The 19,050-nt window shown below is 32.9% G+C and overlaps 3 protein-coding genes and 1 pseudogene across 4 annotated transcripts; 2 read left to right on the top strand and 2 right to left on the bottom strand.

Annotated features, from left to right (window-relative positions):
• Nucleotides 1-665: 665 nt before the first annotated feature.
• LOC140972903 (ribulose-phosphate 3-epimerase, chloroplastic) lies at nucleotides 666-4,814 on the bottom strand. Its single transcript, XM_073435376.1, has 10 exons — nucleotides 4,501-4,814; nucleotides 3,414-3,528; nucleotides 3,076-3,216; nucleotides 2,871-2,984; nucleotides 2,434-2,512; nucleotides 1,690-1,799; nucleotides 1,562-1,618; nucleotides 1,355-1,424; nucleotides 1,148-1,256; nucleotides 666-906 (listed from the first exon to the last, which is right to left on the bottom strand). The coding sequence occupies exons 1-9, from the start codon at nucleotides 4,602-4,604 to the stop codon at nucleotides 1,207-1,209; spliced, it is 840 nt and encodes a 279-aa protein (XP_073291477.1). The 5' UTR covers nucleotides 4,605-4,814; the 3' UTR covers nucleotides 666-906; nucleotides 1,148-1,206.
• Nucleotides 4,815-5,479: 665 nt separating this feature from the next.
• On the top strand, nucleotides 5,480-6,724 carry LOC140974631 (galactoside 2-alpha-L-fucosyltransferase-like; annotated as a pseudogene).
• A 1,179-nt stretch (nucleotides 6,725-7,903) lies between these two features.
• LOC140972044 (uncharacterized) lies at nucleotides 7,904-10,145 on the bottom strand. Of its 2 annotated transcripts, XM_073434518.1 has the most exons (6): nucleotides 9,524-9,603; nucleotides 9,281-9,426; nucleotides 9,001-9,144; nucleotides 8,767-8,876; nucleotides 8,319-8,461; nucleotides 7,904-8,181 (listed from the first exon to the last, which is right to left on the bottom strand). In XM_073434518.1, exons 1-6 carry the CDS (start codon nucleotides 9,586-9,588, stop codon nucleotides 8,139-8,141), a joined length of 651 nt encoding a protein of 216 aa, XP_073290619.1. In that variant the 5' UTR covers nucleotides 9,589-9,603; the 3' UTR covers nucleotides 7,904-8,138. The 2 variants fall into 2 exon arrangements, with proteins under 2 accessions (XP_073290619.1, XP_073290620.1); XM_073434519.1 differs by lacking the exons at nucleotides 9,281-9,426; nucleotides 9,524-9,603 and adding an exon at nucleotides 10,054-10,145.
• Nucleotides 10,146-16,141: 5,996 nt separating this feature from the next.
• Nucleotides 16,142-17,651, top strand: LOC140972902 (thioredoxin-like 1-2, chloroplastic). The gene is made up of 4 exons (XM_073435375.1): nucleotides 16,142-16,626; nucleotides 16,718-16,900; nucleotides 17,012-17,176; nucleotides 17,287-17,651. The coding sequence occupies exons 1-4, from the start codon at nucleotides 16,402-16,404 to the stop codon at nucleotides 17,533-17,535; spliced, it is 822 nt and encodes a 273-aa protein (XP_073291476.1). The 5' UTR covers nucleotides 16,142-16,401; the 3' UTR covers nucleotides 17,536-17,651.
• Nucleotides 17,652-19,050: the final 1,399 nt, after the last annotated feature.

Raw genomic sequence — 19,050 nt, 5'->3', positions numbered from 1 at the left:
ATAAATATATAAACAATAAATAAATAAACAATAAAATAAATATTATTACTTTTGTTACCTTTTTCTTCTGTTTTGGAGCTTGGAAAAATATGGAGGACTTTTAGAGCTTCGTGCTGATAACGTGTTGTGAAAAAGTAAAAATTTACGGTAAAAAATAAAAATCTCAAACTCTCAAAATTATCACACTACACACTTTATAATATTTTTCTCTCAACTCAATTGTGATTTTCTTCACAAATGAGAGATCTATTTAAAGAAAATTTTTACAAATAATCCAAAAATAAAATACGTCATTACCTACATCATCACACACTAATTTTCAATATTCAACACCTAATTTTACCTAATTTTCAACATTCAACATTCACATTTTCAACACAAATATTTTTCACATTTTTAAATAATTTTTCAACAGTGTGCAATATTTTTATTTTCGAAAATTATGGGATTGTGAAGCAAAATCCATCCAAGTCAATTGCATGTCTTCCTCAGTCTCCAATTCTTCAACTGAATTATGGATCCACCGATGAACCATGTTCCTTAGCATAGAAATGATTATTAATCTTCATATGGCATTCAGTTTTAACTTTTCATATTCTAAAGGGAAATCAGAATAGCTTCTTCAAGTAATCTTTCATGGGTCGCGCGAAAGATGCAAAGGAAAATTCTGAATTAATAGGTGAATGTACATTTTGTACATGAAATTGTGTTAAAAACATGTACAAAAGTGATGTCTTCAAGGATCTTTATTACACATTTCCTAGGCAATACAAAATAACATGTAGCACTATACCTATTCTGTAAATTGCTCTTGTTTTTTTACAACACTGAATTAAAATTTGAATTGGGTATATACCACAATACAATATTCCATCTTTCGTTGCACCTGATCATCCCGTGTGTTATCTGAAACAAGAAATGAAACATTAAACCAAACAAGAGAGAAAAAAAAGCAGTAACAGGGCTGAATCCAAATTGTCAAAGCACCTATTTTATAAAGAAAATTTTACCAAACATTATCTCGTCAATCAATGTTCATCTTTTATTAGAACTTCAAGTTTTTTTGATAACTGGATGAAGTTTGGACAGCCGAGAAATAGGATCAAGATATCAAGAAGCAATTTAAAACTGACAGACTTGAGATTACCTTGGAACCAGGATTGAACGACATAAATGTCATCTTGAACAAAATCTGTTGTTCTGAAGTTATGCTGCAACAGCAACAGGCCTTTTGCTAGTTTTGATTCCTTTTATGGCTGTAACACAAAAAATATAGCAAACGAAAAAGTTAACACGTGGACCAAGCCTCACATGCTTTCTGAACTTAAAAACAAAACTCGTTTTTTATCCTTGCCTGCAGCATAATCAGGAGCTCCAAAAACAGCAGAACCGGCAACTAATGCATTCGCCCCAGCTTCAATTACCTGTTGATGGAATCAAATCAAGCCTATCCCTCAATTCATATTTTACATAAACTAGACTCCTAAAAATGGCTTTTTCGGTTGATGATTTCTTAAGAAAAAATATCTTTGTAGAACCAAGTATATGTCGTTATTCGGACCTTGTAAGCGTTATTAGGACCAACTCCACCATCAACCTCGATCCAAGGGTTCACGCCCTGAAAAACGAGAGCAACAATATGAATGCTTCAGAAAATTGCCGTTCAATAAACATTAATATATTCACTACCTTCTCTGCACACATTCTTCTCAGGTCCGAAATTTTCTTAACTTGGCTCTCTATGAAACTTTGCCCTCCGAAACCAGGGTTCACAGACATAATCAAAACCAGATCGACCACTGTTCATTAAACAAAACAAATCGAAACAAAACAAAAAACCATAGAGAATGTCAATTCATGGACAAAACAAATTTTGCGCAACTCATCAATTTCATTGACATAAGAACTCATAGTCCCAGCAATTCCAAAAAATTTGGAGCAATAAGGACTGGCTGACCAAATATGGCAACAACTAGAACTATTCTCATATGTTGTTTTTTCCCAAGGCACTAGGAGCAAATAAGCAACAAAATGAAAAAAAAGGTGAAAATTTTAAATGGTAGTATTTAATTCGACAAGAAATTTTCCATCTCTATATGATTTTGATGGTACCATTACACCATGTTTTCTTATTGCTTAAATGTCAAAGCAGTATGTATAGTGAGCTCCGATCTTCAACTTTTTTCTAGATGAATCAGTATTTTAAGGCTTCAATTAGCTTTCCACATGATTTAGAGCATAAAATCTGACTTCTGGTATCAATGTTCCAAATAGGACAAAGCTTAGACCATGTTTGTCTAAACTCACACGGCATCACACAAGCAGCACTCAGAGCACGTAACAGAAATTTTTTATCAGAATTATCATCTTTTGACAGTTTGTTTAAATAGAAGCAAATAGAAGCCCAGCATTTAAATTAATACATAGTCTTACCATCAAGAACATACTCTATGCAACTCAGTGGGGTTCCTGGGTTCAAGACAACTCCAGCCTTTGCACCTAGGCTCTTAACCTATGTTTAGACACCAAATGAGAGAAAAATTGAAGAACCAACATGAAAGTAACATCACCACTTTAAACTCAAGACAATCGAATTTTATTTTTGCATCATACTCATTAGCACTGAATGAATAAAAAAAAGTTATCCAATCCTTCATGATTTTGCCATCTCAATCACCCACAGTTATATATGATATACACAAGATTTTACTTGCACTAGTAAACCATAGAACCATTGACCTTGATTTTTTTACAATTACTTCATCAAGAGGGACGGAATGGTTCATGATCTAAGAGTGAAATGACACTGATATTTCACAAGCATAATAAATGGCAAGTTAATTAGATATTCCATATGCATGTAATCTTACTTGATTCAAGGTGCGATGCAAATGGATGGTAGAAGATTGTTCACAGTGGATGCTAACTATGTCAGCTCCAGCCTTTATAAAGTCCGGGACTCGCTGATCAGGTTCCACAATCATCTGCCATGCTTTCATTATAGTTTAGTGAAAAGAAAATTTAATGCAAGACAATCCTGAAAACTAAACTAAAAAGGTGAACAATAAAGAATACCAAATGCACATCCAATGGCAGTTCTGTGACAGGGCGTAGCGCATCAACCACGAGAGGCCCTATTGTAATATTTGGAACAAACCGACCATCCATTACATCAACATGAATCCAATCACAACCAGCTACTTCGACTGCTTTGACCTTGTCAATAAAGCACACAAAAGGGTGAATCCACAGAAAACACTAGCAGAAGTTTTACAAAGAAAGCCAATAAAGATGATTATAATTTGACGTCAAAGCTTTAATGCCTATATTATTAATTAAGAATATGGAATGATTTGTCTTTGATGTCTGAAGAGAGTTCATGAAAGAAAAAAGCTGAGAAATGGAAAAGCTACCTGCTCTCCTAATTTGGAGAAATTAGCAGAAAGAATCGATGGAGAGACAATGATGTCACTTTTCGAGAACTTATCAACCCTTGAAGATGCCTTCACTACAGATCGAGATTTTCTCCTGCACAAGATGAATACCAACTTGAACTATAACCACGTCATTAAAAGCATCCTCAAAAATAAAGAAAAGAAAAGAAATTCACATTTACTGTGGATCAAGCCCAATAAATATCAGCTTTGTGATAGGGATATCCATTTTCCAAACCATATTGATGATACTTCAAAAATACATTCCAAGGAAGCAAGGAAATGCAAGACCAGATGCTATTGCAGCAAGTTCTTCAATTCCAGTTACTCTTTTAGCATAGAGAATATATCGATAGACTTTGGTTACATGTTTAAGAAGATTGGTCCAGGTACATTAAACAGCAGGTTTTTTTTTAGTTGAGCAGATATAGTTGAGGAAACATCATTTTTCACCTATTCACAAAACAGCATCTTATATTCTTCCTTGCAAGCTTCCAACAAATAGAACTTGGAATCGATGATAAACCAAAAATCTTTCCTAAAAAATTACATTTCCATTAAACTTCAATGACCATTGCTCCTAGATCATCCACAGATGGAATATACTCAATGCTCGAGTATCAAGAAGTCATGCTCTCCAGTTGAACAAATTTAAGATCTCCTCAGTGTAGCATTAGTATGTACTACGAAAGCCAAAAACCATTGTCTTAAAAAGGGAAAGTTACTATCTTCCAGGCCTACCAAATGCCAACAACCAGGGCAGGGCAAAGATTTAGTAGGAGGAATAGCTGGATGAAAGTCAATTATTCTTAAAAAAATTAAACATAATTTTTTATTCCCATTCGATTGTCTTCTGTTTGATCGCTCTCGCACCAGCCAACAACGCAATTCATGATTATGGTACCCATTCGTTCAATCAGGAAGTAATAAAGACCCCTTTCACCAATGAAAATAGCTCTAACAGTTATCAGAACTAAGTTTCAAGATCCAAACAACAGAAAAGATACGATCTTGATATAAGCACCCCCCATCAAAATCAAAACTCTCTAAAACAACCAACAATTACCTTATAAAAGTGAGTGAATTGGGATTGGCAACAGTAGGCCTACGGAGTATAAAACCCACACCGATTGACTGAACCAAAGCTGATGAACCCAAAGAAGCAGCCATATATGTTTAGCAAAGTTCCTTCTTTTCTCCAAGCTTGGCAATCAATCTGGATTTCTTGAAATGGGGTGTCTTTGGTGCGGAGAAATATTAGTGAGCGGATATATGATCGACGCGTGTCAGACTTCAGATTGAATTTTTACAGAATTGGGTGGGGTTACCGGTTATCTGCAATGGTTGGCCAGGCTCGATTGTGAAGAGTTGAACAGAGATTATGATTCAAGCAATATTACATTTTGTCATTAATACTTCGGTCCTTCATGCTTAAATTTTCTTAAAAAGTCATTTTTTTTTTAATCATAAAGAAAAACGAATTATTTTCCATTGGGCAGATTTTTATTTCACCTGCGAAAAAATAAATAATAGTATCTAGAATTAATTTAAAATTATATCTAAAAATATTCATTTTATTTAAACATTAATGTAATAGTTTTAGTTTTTCAGACTCGTTGATTTGTTTCAATGAAATCTTCTTTTAACTAACTATTTTATAACATACATTAGAACTGATTAAATTTTAGTAATTTTAAAAGAGAGGCTGTCAAGATTCAAAAATAAAATAAAATAAAATAAAGGCGGTCAAGAGCTTTCAAGAGTAGAGATAAATTTTTTTAAATCCTTGGCATTAAAATGGCCTTCTATTTGGATATGAAAATTTGTTTGCTGGAATTTTTAAAGCAACTTTTTCCTAAATTTTGAGTCTTTGACGTTCATCTTCTCATGACTTTGCATGCATGTCGGCATTTGAGAAATGTTCAAATTTACTGTATCACACAGTAGGAGATGGATATATTATATGGTCGATACAAGGAATGATAAAGCACATACACATGAACTCAACCAACTAAGGAAACTTAGTTCGCAGCCACACTAACACAATGATGAAAATGTTGAAGAAGAGTACGGCAAGTGACCGCGATGAAGCGTCGTGTTTGAGCAGGTATCAATTCTCTTGTATCAAAACAAAGTTCTTGTTTCCTCTTAACCAAATAACGAAGCAATGAAGCTCTACATCAGAAGCGTGGACTACCAATCACATCCTTTAGTGGTCCCGGAAATCGGATGCTGAGCTTTTCTTTATGCTTTTCTCACAAATCATATCCTCGTCGACAGTAAAGTTTACATGGCAGACATCTTTTGTGAACCATTTCCCAAGGTTTCTTGGTCACTTCCCTCGGATTTCCCTTTGATCAACCAGTTTGATGGATTCAATCGTTACTCTAATGAGAGTTATGGAAAGTTGTTGAAGAGTAATTCTTTAGGTAACTCGACTGGTTCAGCATTGCCACCATACGTTTATTCACATCAGGTTCATGATTATGATGATCAAGATAAACTATTTTTCTGCGAAGAAGATCAAGCTTTCTTGCAGAAGATACCATGGTTGATAATGAAGACCAACAATTATTTCATTCCCTCCCTCTTTTTTGTCTCATTTTTTGAACAAGGCTCACAAAATCTGTTCCGGATAAAGAAATTACCGTTTTCCACTTCTTGGGTCGGTATTTGTTCCACCCCACGAATCCCGTATGGGGGCTTATAAGTAGATATTCGAAGATTATTTATCACAGGCAGATGAAAAGGTGGGTATATATCCAAATAAGGGTTTTCAATACAGAAACCGGTTAAGCACGTCTTAGATCAGATTTTAGCTTGTACAATGGAGCAGTATATTCTACCGCAGATTTAACAGGAAAAAATCCGTGATCCTCCAACCAGATGGGAAGCAGAAGAAAATAACCGTAATAATGACATCTTTAAGCTGTGGTTACTTCGAGGAAATATTAAGAAACATGTATTGGGAATATCCGACAATAAAAGGAGAGGTGATTGAAGTCTACCGACCAAGTCACCAAACTGATAGGCTAACACATAATCGAAAAGCATTAGCTGAAATCTATCTACTCAGTTTGACAGATAAATTGGTCACAAGTTCTTGGTCGACTTTTGGTTACGTGGTTCAAGGACTAATTGGAGGCTTAAAGCCATGGATTATTTACAAGCCTGAAAATTAGATGGCACCGGACCCGCCATGCCATCGAGCCATGTCAATGGAACCATGCTTCCACGCTCTTCCGTTTTACGACTGCAAAATGAAGAGAGGATGGATTGTGAAGACATGAACTGGGGCCTTTATAAGCTGGTTGGTTGAGCAGGACAGTGAATCGTAAATTTGTAATGTAGATATTCATACCGTATTGAAAAAAGTTCACTTAAAATAACTAGCATGAAACACCACACGTGAATACCAATTATATAATAAAAATTAAAATTTTGATTTTTTTTAAAAATAATTTGAATCATTTTATTATTTATCTGAGTTTAATCTCTTGTTATATTAGACGAATAAATTAATTAAGAACTTATATAATTTCAAAATTGTTTCCCGTAAAAATTTAAAATATAACCAAAAAAACAAAATTTCATAAAAAAATGTTTTTTTTTGTATATGTTGAATTAGTTAGTTTGATTAGTTAAATAAAAATGTTAAGATATCATATATAAAAGTTATAATATTTGACAAATGATAATCAATTATCATTATAATTTATATTTATTATAAGGATTATATCATATATTGTTTTTATAATAAAAATAACTTCCGTGTCTTTTAATTGCTCATTAATATTTCTTTTTCATGTATTACATATTTAAGGTATTAATTGATGATTGATTTTGACGATCAAATACATGAAACTTTTTAGTATACAACTTAATAAAAAAATCATGCACATAAATATATAACATAATTTTTTTCTTCATATTTTCGTATATTTTTTGAATTTTTACTATCTTTTAAATACAATATCAAAATTATATATGTATTACNTGTGTTTAGTCTTTGTTTACGTATGTACATTAGATATTTCAAATCATATGTTTTTGATTATCTATTTTAATATCAAATAGACCGTAATATTAAATATTTGAAACAATTTTCTAATGTGACACTGCACACGTCAACGTCACATCAACAATACATTGTTGTCATGATATGACCGTCACGTCAGAAAAAAGACTAAAATTATCATAAAAACAAAGAAAACATAGTAAAACTGAAAATTTACAACATATTGGNAAAAAAAAAAAAAAAAAAAAAACAAACATTAAAAAAAACAATTTCCCTCCTGATATGGATGGCCTTATACAACTTTGTAGAAAATTAAAAGAGAAACGATAGCCTCATTCATGTAAAGTTATAACTTTAGGATATTGTTTTTTAAATATAAGTTTCAAACAACCATTCCAATCAAACACAATAATCAAGGGATATGTGGTTTAACCGATTTGGAAACTAAATATACTCCAACAGGGAAATGAAGGGGTAATATAGATATGGAGCAACCGATTACCACAAACTATTATATCTCCCACACAGAATACCGCTAAATGTACATCTACATTCAAATTACAACGAGAGAAATGTATCATTCATATTGTGTTTCTAAACAATGAGTTATTATGTGGCTCGATATGAATGTTGAACTTCAACATTCCGCAATGCAGCAAATCACCTCCAGCAAATGATCCAGTCTCTCAATTCTTCCGTCCTTCACTCAAGATAACGTGGTATCCATGTCTGAAATTGTGAGAAAGAAAACTAACATTAGCATCTGCCTAGCCACCGTAAGAACAGATTATCAATGAGGCAAATGTGAGAGATGCAATGCTGTAAAAAATAAATTTAGCATCACAATTATTCACAAATTAACCCACGTTGATTTAAATGGTGCGCTGGTCACTCCAACAGGTGTGTTGAAAGCAACCTCCTGAAACGGGCCAGCCATTTTGCCACGAGGAAACCATCCGAGGTCCCCACCTTTCTTCCCCGATGGACACTCGGAATACTCAGCTGCGATCTTATGAACAGAAACAGAGAAAGACACAAAACATTTCAAACAGAAAGACACAAAACATTTCAAACTCAGCTTACTTTCCACATTTACATCGAATGTAAGAAAATGAGAGCTTGATTTTGTTAAAAATCAAAGGACGTATAATGGAAGGAAACATTTCCTAAACCTAAAACACAATTAAACCATAACAAAGATTCACTAAATAATGACAAAGCTGCTTCCAAACTATATTCTTTGATTTCTAAGAATTTTCATTTGATTGGCTGATTTAACTGCAAAAAACAAGAAATAACATCGCAAGGCAATACCTTGGCAAACTCAGCCGGTGGGACTTTGTCTCCATTACTAAGCCAGCCATCTTGCAGCTTCTTATAGGCTTCATTAATCTTTCCTTGCTTCTCACACAAGATATGCCTGGCTGATAAATGTTTAAAGTGGAAGTATAAACTTACAGCACGAAATAAGAACGACGGCGATTGAAAATTATGTAAAATAGCGCATTTCAAAGTAGAGGTTCTCCAAAAAAGGGGGTAGGTAGGAACCTTTGACGTATGTACAAGTTCCCAAGGCATCTGATTTTCCAGCTTTCCCTTTGCCTTTCGATGCTGCATCATCACTACCCCCTGCTGCTTGCTTTCCCTTATTCTTTCCTGATGAATCCTTAGGCTTGGAGTCTTTTCCCATCACTGTATAAAGGTTACATGAAAGCACATTTAATAAATGAAATAAGATATAGATTTAAATTTAATAAAAATTTGTACGACTAGGAAAGTAAGGAGTTTGATATATCTCCGGTTTTTCCAACCATAAACATAATCCAACCTCCAACCCTTCTCCCATTGGATGATGATGTGCACATATTGATGGAGCAACAACTATTTGATTTGTAGTGAAGTTGAACAGAAATGATTGGTGTGGGCATCGGTTTCTCATGGGTGGGCAATGATAAAACATTTGGTTCGTAACGGCTACATAAGCAATTTAGCAATACCATATAAATTTCAAAGACACTCCACCTAATAAATTAATCTTTGGCCTTAAGACTCCTTATTTGGGCTCACATACCGTTGAATATCAAATAAATTCTGAAGAATCCGCTTCCGACCACCACAGGTCAACAACAACCCCATTGAACTGATAAATCGTAAGGATGAAAAAGCTCAGATCTTTTTAAAGATGAAAACCAAGAGAATTTTGAACAAAAATATGATCACGTCTGCTGAATTATTATAGGATGCTGAATTATTCCAACCAATAAAGGATAAATATCCACATAGAAAACAATCCTTAAAATCTGCGGGGAAAACAAAAACAAAAATAAAACAAGACGAAGAAGAAGCAAAGATACGATATTTCAAAGAAACCTCCAAAAACCATCTTACTCCGAATTCAAACAAGTCAGAGAGTCACACCAATAAATTTGCAGACTCTAATTCAACAATTTATCAACCACAGCCGCCAAAGCACAAAAATTCCTTGGATTTCCTTACAGGAAATGATCAACCGAATTAAACTCTTGCACATAGACATAAATTCCAACAAAAGCAAGACGAATATAACAGTGATTACAATATCTAAGTATGAAGAAGACTCACCTCTGCAAATCGACGAGGATTTTGTACACAGAAACCTAAGCTGAGTGCCAACAGCAATTTGCAGGGTTTTGGTATATATATGTGTGTGTTTTTTGATATATTATTTTTCACCATTAATTGTGTGACATTGCATAATCTAATTATTAATTTTATTAACAAAAAATAGCATTCATTTAAAAGAATTAACCAAATACATTATATTAAATTATATTTTAAGTAAGTTCAAAATTATGTTTATGATCTCAAAAAATTATTATATGATGCTGAATCATTCTAATTTATACGTTGTTTTTGTATTATATATAGTAGAAAGATAATAAAATCATATAATTAGATTTTGTTGGATTTTATAAGATTAATATGATTTAAATTTAGATGTGATAGAGAGAATTCAATGTTTTAATGAATTTATGCTAATAAAAATTCTCTTCAATATTTATATTTAAAAAATGTATTATGGAACTAAAAAATAGTTCATATAAGAGTTTCATCTTTAGCAAGTCAAAAAATATTTATAAAAAATAAATTATTTAAGTAAGATTTCCTAGTGTTTTGAGTTCAGTTTTTTTGAAAAAAAATTAAAAAAGTATTTGTTGTATCACAAAAATTTGTGGACAAATATTTTATTTATGTCACTCGTGAAAAAATATTATTTTGTATGCCAAAAATATTATTGTAAATATGGACAAGACTGACCTGTCTCACGAATAAATATATGAGATCGTGTCACAAAAGACGTATTCTTTTGTATATGACTATTTTTTTGTTCATTCTTCTTATTATTTTTGCGTATTTAATTGTATCATTAATACGAAGACACAGTTTGTTCACTCATTTTTGTTTAGGTAATTAATTTATGTTGCTTCAGTTTACATGATCATGTCAAATTCGAGAGATTTATATATGCTTGTTTCCTGTGGTTCATCTTTGTTGATGCCTTAATTTTTTTTTTTGACAAAATGATACATTAGTTGGTTGCAAATTGTCGAGAGAGTTCTCAAAATTACACGAAGAATGCTTCTTTCCAAAGTAGCATGAACCAAATCCAAACGCATAACCATTGCATTATTGGTGCTTATGAACTCAGCTTGATTTCTATTGAAATCATTATGAAATTACAGATTATCGCATGTACCCAAAGTTTGCATTCAGTTAAATTTTCAACTAGTGTGTCTATTTGTTCGATTCGACGAAAGAATACAAAGAGTAATGAAAACCTCCAGCCTTCTATTCGGAATCCGATTCTGAGAATCTCATTTGCTGGGCATCACTTGGTTGTTCATCAGTGATGGATGGCGGGATAAGCTGGTTTGAGCTGTTTCTTGCACGATTCCTTCATATCGATCGATCCTCATCCTATATGCATTTAACAGTTTCAGTGTGGAATAGCCATGAAATAAATGTTTTGACTTTCATATGATATATCAATTTAGCAGAAAAGTTCAATTGGTTCAAAGAAACAAGGCGTCCCTGTTTTCCAAGGATCATAAGAGTAGAGAAGATATGCCTTGAAACAAATATTCTAGCACCAGTTGCTATCTTTCTTCCCATGTGTTACAGCTTCTTTATTACCTGCTTAGAGCGTAGGTTCAAATGAAATGTTTATGTGAATTATTTCTACTATCATTAGCATCTCCTCTTTTCAGGATCCAACCCCCTTCAACAATCTGGTCCCTGCCGTACACTTTGTCCTTAACGTCGATCTGGTCTTTTATAATGATAAAAATGATAGGGTCGAAAGCCAAATGAAATGTCCCTTCAAAATTAACAGGTGCTTTTTGTTTTTTTCGCCTCAGTATGGAAATAGGTGGTAACATATATTGGATAAATGCCAACTAGAATGACTAGTACACAAGAACAAGAAGTACCTTCGTTTGATTAGATTCATGTGAGTGGCTAGGTTGAGCTGGTTGGCTTCTTTTGAACCAAATCAAACCAAACGACGTCAATGCACCCAATAGCAAAGATGGCCCAATTCTAGGATCAGCAAAGTAATCATAAACTCTAGATATGAACGAGCCGGTTCATTGTTTCATTCCTTTTCCAGAGGAAACAATTTTTTGGGAACCCTTTGACCAGGCATTATCAACTTCCTCTGCAGACAGCTCGGGAGTTTTACTTTTCTGTAGAATCAAGAATATAATCCTTGTAAAAAAAAAAGAATATTATCGTTTGCGAATGATAGCCTCTCAAGGATAGATTTAGTTTAAAATAGACTATCATTAATCATAATAGCATCTACAAAATGAGAATAGCAGAACACATTAGAATAAAACAGGTAGAAGAAAAAGAAACATAAGACTCAAGCTCTGAGAAACCATCACCCTATCACCAACGGGTAAATTGTGTTCAGTTCTAGATAGATGTCAATAGTCTTGGATGTAGGGATCATCAATATATGTGAAGAGCAGGCGCAAAAAATCTCGCACGATGCAAACAACAAAAATAGTATATTTTGCACTTGTCAAATTGTTTCTCGAATGAACTTACAAAAGGAGGCCTCTTAACAGTTCGAACCTTTTGAAATTTCAGTTGAGCCATTGTACTTGGCAACAAGTGTAGATACAGGATCGATTTCTGTTTGATGCCAAGCTTGAAAAATATGTTTGTCGCCTGTTTATTTGTCTTCACTGTCATCCCTCTCGTACCGAACAAGGAATAACTGTGCCACATACGCTATATCCCTCCTTGGTCCGCATGTATCATAGCTACTTTCCGAGTGGATGTGAAAGAAACAGTACTTCTGCATGAAAAAGTGACAGCCTCGAAGAGAAAAGTAAATGATAGATGCTTTATTTTCAATAATTAGAAGACTGCTTGTTGCTGTTTTTCAAATTGCACATTATTACCAGTACGTGGAAAAAGGATAAACATTTTGATAAATGTGAAGCCCACATATTTTTCACATACGGAGTCATACAGATCTTTCGAGATTGGATCACAGTTCAACCGGACCAGATTACTTTTGTACTACAATCGGACATTATACAGCTCAACCGAACGTTGCATGCTCGATGGATTTGGTATTAGAGCCGGACATCACAAAGCCCAGAGCTATCCTCCCTACCTCTGTTTGACCAATCATCCACAAAAAATAAGACAATTATTAAATCAGAATGTCTATGAATGAGACAGAAAGTTGCTGCAGTATTCTTTCTCATGAGAACAACTTTTCGGAACTATCGGTCACTATTTTTGGCAAAGCGCTAACAAACGACTAAATGCAACGTGCAATGATTCAAGAAAGGACTAAGATAAAATTGTTTTTGTGTGGAAGCAAAAGTTTTGAACTCGTGTTACTAACTTTCAACCTCATTTTATTTTATCCGGTTTCATTGTTAAAAGATTCTTATATGAATATCCAGATCCAGCCGGACTTTTATCGCACTTTTAGTCTACTTTAAAGTGGTCCAGTTGCATCTGTCCGGTTGAGAATAGGACTTAAATAGTTAAGAACTGTGGAGTTCGGTTTGAATACCTGGTTGTGTTCAAACATTTTGAACATGTTTTAAAATCATTTTAATTAAAATATTATTTAAAAAATATGAAAGAGCCGTTAGGGCTCTTTGCTATTATTATTTAAAATAACACAATATTATGTTCAAAGTTTTGTTTAATCATTTTACGAGTTTATTTATTTACATTTAAAATTTTGTAATAAATTTGAATTAAGAAGTACAACATAGGAAAAAACAGTTGCATAAAATTAAACGTTTTGAAATCTGTAATAAATTAACTTTTCGGATTGTTGTTGTATTGTACATAAACATTCTCAACTTCACGTATTTTCTTTTTGCATGAGAATTAATGAGAATAAATGGTTTGAATTTATGAAATGATGTGGCAGCTCAAATTTTTATCTGTTATTATTATCCAAGTATATAGTCTTTAATCTTCTATACGATATTTTCACTTTATGAGTCACGAGCATCATACGCTTTGATTAACAATAATTCTAATTCATATTAATTACTATTTCATCTTTCATATTCTCTACAAAGTCTAAAATTTCACCATATTTTAGGTTTGTTTTTTCTTTAATGTTTTTCATTCATTCAATTGTTTTAAAATTTTATGTATTTTTTCAATCGAGAATGAATTCAATCTTATTTTCGAATATAGTTTTATATTTTTCTATAAGGTTTTGTTTTGATTTCAGATTATGTACACATTGCTCTTCGTCTTTTTTATGGATTTTCACATCAATTATCTTTGTGTTACTGGTTAAAAAAATCCAAACGCAACACAAAACTTTTTAATTGCATGTCAAAACCCTTCACACAAACTACTGCATAATTGCCCGAGATAAACTTTTTAGTTATTTTTTAATTTTATATTTATATACTTAATTGATTTCAAATCAAAATATTAAAATTTTATAATCAATATTTCAAAAATAATAATTTTTTTATATTTAATTAAAATTTATTGTTTAATTGAAATGTAAAATAATCAAATTAAACTATATCATTTAAGAAATTTAAAAAAAAATTAAGCATGTGTAGGGGTGGGTACGGTATGGAAGTTTCGGTATATCGATTTTTTCGGTACTTTCGATATTTTTTCGGTATAATTTTTCTGTATTTTTTTCCACCTCTAAGCATGTGGTGCAGTTCCAGTGCCGCGCCACATGTGCCATGACGGGTGATGCCCTAATATTTGACTAAATATATATTATTCGATTCATTATATTAAAAATATAACGGTTTTATTTTTAAAAGTAAAACTTGATACAATCTTATAATTATTATTATATTTATTTAATTTGTTGGGTGTAATAATTGTCCCTGCTTGGTATAGTGATTGAACCGTGGTGTTTGTGCTGCTGTGCGGTTTAAAAGATTTGAGTTGCACCATTACCACCAGCTATAGCTTTTGGTAAAGCGGTAAGCACTCGGTCCTACAATTGGTATCAGAGCCAAGCTCACGGGTTCGATTCTCATTGATTGCAAAGAATGCAATTATTGGGAGGGAGATTGTTGGGTGCAATAATTGTCCCTGCTTGGTATAGTGATTGAACCGTGGTGCTTGTGCTGCTGTGCGGTTTAAAAGATTCTAGTTGCACCATTATCACCAGCTATAGCTTTTAGTAAAGCGTTAAACACTCGGTCCTACATAATTTCTCAATTTTTTTTTAAAAAAATATTTTTACTTAATGTTGCGTTGGCAAAACGCAAATAGGCGAAGCCTCCCATGTGTACGGACAGGAATAGCGGCTTTGCAGTTTGAATTTCACCTGGTCAGTAATTTTTTTAGAGTATGTACAGCGTATGTTTTTACAAATAGAAGAATTAGATATATGCTGTATTTCTAGCTAATAATTTCCGAGTATTTGTGTTTTTAATAATTATGTTTTAAATTTTGAAGTGTAATATTTTTCAATCTAACTTTTTATTTTATTTTATAACGAATACGTTTCGACGATTAATCTTATAAATACGCAAAAAAAATTTATCGATGGTGTAATCAAACTTCAGCTCAAGTTTGAAATAATTGGAAAAATACTTGAAAACATCTTAACTACATCGAGCTCCAAATTTTCGCTCAATCTGACTCAAATGTCCCTTTTAGGGAAGGTGACATAAAATTGTAAAATTCCTATATAAATCAGAGGATTTTGTTCTTACTCAAGTACTTAACATATCTTAAACAAATTTTTTTAAAAAAAATTTGTGGTGAAAATGGAGTTTAGGACAAAACCTGAAAAATTGCCAAAAGTTCCAAATTATCTAAAGATTCAATGATTCTTGTCTAAATCACACCGAGCACAAGTCAAGAACAAATCCTAGGAATCTAACAAATAATTACTCACAGACATTTACAATTCCCCGTTTTTTTTTTCTAATTTACCTAAAGTAAAAAAAAAATTTATAATTACCAATCTTGATCATCCCCTAAGTTTTCCCAAAATTTACTTTGGGAATTGATTAAATAATATTAGCTAAAAAAATTTGGTCATTAATCCACAAATATTATCTGGAGAAACAGAATTAAAAGAAAACATTTGGACAAGGGCAATTTTTTTGACCGTACCTTTTGTTTGACATTTCCTTTCTTGATCTATACATATATGGTGCGATTCATTTTCTCTGCACCTCTCCCTAACACGTCTTCGATACTAATACAAAGCCACAAATTTTTTCGATTCTAAACAACCACAATTCTCAGTTTAAGATTTGGTTCAGCGATTTCTGGTCATACAAGTTGTCCTTGCAGATAATTTGTGGGTCTTGTTTGGCTTTTCGTTTTCTGGGTTCAAGAAAAAAAAGGTTCTTCATCCACAAACAGAGGATAATTTTGAGTGGGTTTTGATGCTCTGACGTTGTGAAGTTGCTAAATCTAGGAGATATGTCTTCTTGTTTGAATCCAGGTTTCTCCATTTCTGGGTCCTGTGAGAGAATATCCAAGAACAGAGCCAAAGGCTCTCTGAAGGTTTGTTCTTCTACTGGGACTCTACAATTCAAGGAGACCAAATCAAACTATTTCTTGGGCAAAGCCCTCGATGCCTCAGATAAAAGAATTGTTACCGATTTGATGATTAGAACTTCGAAAAATGATCCTTTGACCGTCAATGTAAGCATCTTACCTTTTTCTGATTCAACCTCTGTGGTAAAGTTTATGTATTCCAACCTTTTGTTGATAAAATTTCTGTGAACTACTTCAGGCTCAAGCTTCGTCTTTTATGAGCAAAGCTCTGAAATGGTGGGAAAAGTCCCTTCAACCGAACATGGTAGAGATAAATTCAGCTCAAGAATTTGTGGATTCTTTGTCTAATGCTGGTGATAAATTGGTTGTAGTTGACTTTTATTCTCCTGGTTGTGGGGGTTGCAAAGCTCTGCATCCTAAGGTACAAATCCAATTACAACCACCGTATGATATGATTTTCCTATTTGATCGTGTAATTTCTTCAAGATATCTCAACTCCCATGTTAACGCCTGTTATTAAAATCAAAAACAGATTTGTCAAATGGCTGAATTGAATCCAGATACCATTTTTGTGATGGTTAATTATGAGCAACACAAGGCTATGTGCTATGCCCTTCATGTCCACGTTTTACCCTTCTTTAGATTTTACAGAGGTGCAGAGGGCAGGCTGTGTAGCTTCAGTTGCACCAACGCAACAGTAAGTGATTCTTTCCATCTCTTTATCTTGTTAAATGTAGCCCGAGATTTTACTAGTTCGGTCCTTAAGAATTGGTTAATGACATCCAAGATTTGTATTTTTCTGTTCAGATCAACAAATTTAAGGTTGCATTGGCTAAACATGGGACGGATCGATGTAGTCTTGGCCCCACAAAAGGTTTAAATGAATCGGAACTATTGGCCTTGGCCTCACACGATCTGATATCGAGAGATTTGCTTCCACCGAATTTGAATGAGGATGATGAAGCTGAAGAGTTGGTTCTTCAAGAAAATTCCAAGGGAAGTGCTTTGAGCAAAGATGATGGTAAGATAAAAGGGGATGCCCTGTTGGTGGTTTAGATTTTCCAACGCAATCGTGAAGGAGAATCGAAATTTCCTCGTAGCATATAATTTGTCTTTGGCATTTCACAGTTCTTCATAGTAACGGTGGGCTTTGTATGAGGGTGGTGAAGCAAAGCAGCAGTAGTATTTGTTTAATATGTATAGTGAAGTGGTGAATGATAAATTCTCCAATTTCCTCTCCCAGTCTGTCTCTTTCCACTTTTTATCTTTTCGACACAAGAAAATATGAGGAGAAAATTAAATACAAGAAAACGAATGGGATGGAGACGTGGATGTGTGATTCGAACATCCAATTGAAGGGATAAGATTAGGGGTAGGAAAAGATATTTTACATATACGGCATTTAAAATACCACGAAAACTCTTCTGAGACGGTCTCACGGATAAATTTTATAGGTCGAATCTCTTATTTTGGTCATCCATGGAAAAATATTACTTTTTATGCTAAAAGTATTACTTTTTATTGTGAATATCGGTAGGGTTGACTCGTCTCATGTATAAAGATTCGTGAGACCATCTCACAAGAGACTTGCTCTTAAAGTACCGCACATATCGAATTTAATGGTCAATTTCAATAGCACATGATACCATATCGGTACGATATTAAAAAAAATCGATATTTCGATGTGAATAACATCAATTTTTTCTTTATTTTGTTATAGACGATATTATACCGATATCGTACCAAAATTTCGATATACAATTTTTTTTTATATAAAAACGATATCAAATTTATGTACTATCAAAATTTCATAGAACGTTTTGAATGAAACGTGGAAGATGACAAGTGCAAAAGAAAGCCACATCATTTACTTGCTGTTCAGAAATTATTGTTGCTTTTAAATTTTGTNATTTAAATCCAATTGGATATTGTTTTTGTTTGATGGATGCATTTGATTTAGATTAATTTTGTTCATACAAGGAAATTAAGGTATTTGAAATCCACCCTTAACTTTATTGTATTTAAAAATTTGTCGTGAACCCCTTGTAATAATTTCTTTGGAGCTCTTTATTGTATACGTGTCGATCAATCTGATGTTTGCGAGAGGATAATTATGAAGCTGACAACTTGGTTCTTCAAGAAAAACATGGAGGGGAGTTAGTGCATTGAGATTTCTTGGTCATTAATTAATTCAGATATTGCAATTTTTTTATGTTATTTTTTTTTAGATAATGATGTTAAGATAAATTTTTTTTAATATTTTATTTTTTTATAATGTTTAATTTTTTAATTTTTCTTATTATTTATTCTCAAAAATTTAGTCAATATACATAGCTTATATGAAATAATTTAAATTTGAAAAAATGCAATTATATGTGATAATAAGATATTTGGATAAAGTATTGATATTTAATTATCCAACGAGTATAAAGATGATGATAAAATTGAATATCAGATGATAGCGAAGATGAGGAATAATACAATAAATGAGAATGAAGAGGGAGGATGTGAATGCTATCCAAACATACGTCATTGTCATATTTTTTAATTGTACCTTTCAATATATATATA

This window comes from Primulina huaijiensis, chromosome 3 (assembly GCF_012295235.1).
Source record: "Primulina huaijiensis isolate GDHJ02 chromosome 3, ASM1229523v2, whole genome shotgun sequence".
In the NCBI taxonomy this organism is placed as follows: Eukaryota; Viridiplantae; Streptophyta; class Magnoliopsida; order Lamiales; family Gesneriaceae; genus Primulina; species Primulina huaijiensis.
This window is presented reverse-complemented; position numbering and strand designations above follow the sequence as displayed.

Coding starts and splice junctions, on each gene's coding strand:
- LOC140972903 (XM_073435376.1), bottom strand. CDS start 4,604: ATGGCTGCTTCTTTGGGTTCATCAGCTTTGGTTCAGTCAATCGGTGTG. Junction 3,529..4,500: donor AATTCACTCACTTTTATAAG/GTAATTGTTGGT, acceptor CATCTTGTGCAG/GAGAAAATCTCGATCTGTAG. Junction 1,425..1,561: donor GTCCTAATAACGCTTACAAG/GTCCGAATAACG, acceptor TTCCATCAACAG/GTAATTGAAGCTGGGGCGAA.
- LOC140972902 (XM_073435375.1), top strand. CDS start 16,402: ATGTCTTCTTGTTTGAATCCAGGTTTCTCCATTTCTGGGTCCTGTGAG. Junction 16,627..16,717: donor ATGATCCTTTGACCGTCAAT/GTAAGCATCTTA, acceptor GAACTACTTCAG/GCTCAAGCTTCGTCTTTTAT. Junction 16,901..17,011: donor GCAAAGCTCTGCATCCTAAG/GTACAAATCCAA, acceptor AATCAAAAACAG/ATTTGTCAAATGGCTGAATT.
- LOC140972044 (XM_073434518.1), bottom strand. CDS start 9,588: ATGGGGTTGTTGTTGACCTGTGGTGGTCGGAAGCGGATTCTTCAGAAT. Junction 8,462..8,766: donor CACCGGCTGAGTTTGCCAAG/GTATTGCCTTGC, acceptor TCTGTTCATAAG/ATCGCAGCTGAGTATTCCGA. Junction 8,182..8,318: donor AGCGCACCATTTAAATCAAC/GTGGGTTAATTT, acceptor TCACAATTTCAG/ACATGGATACCACGTTATCT.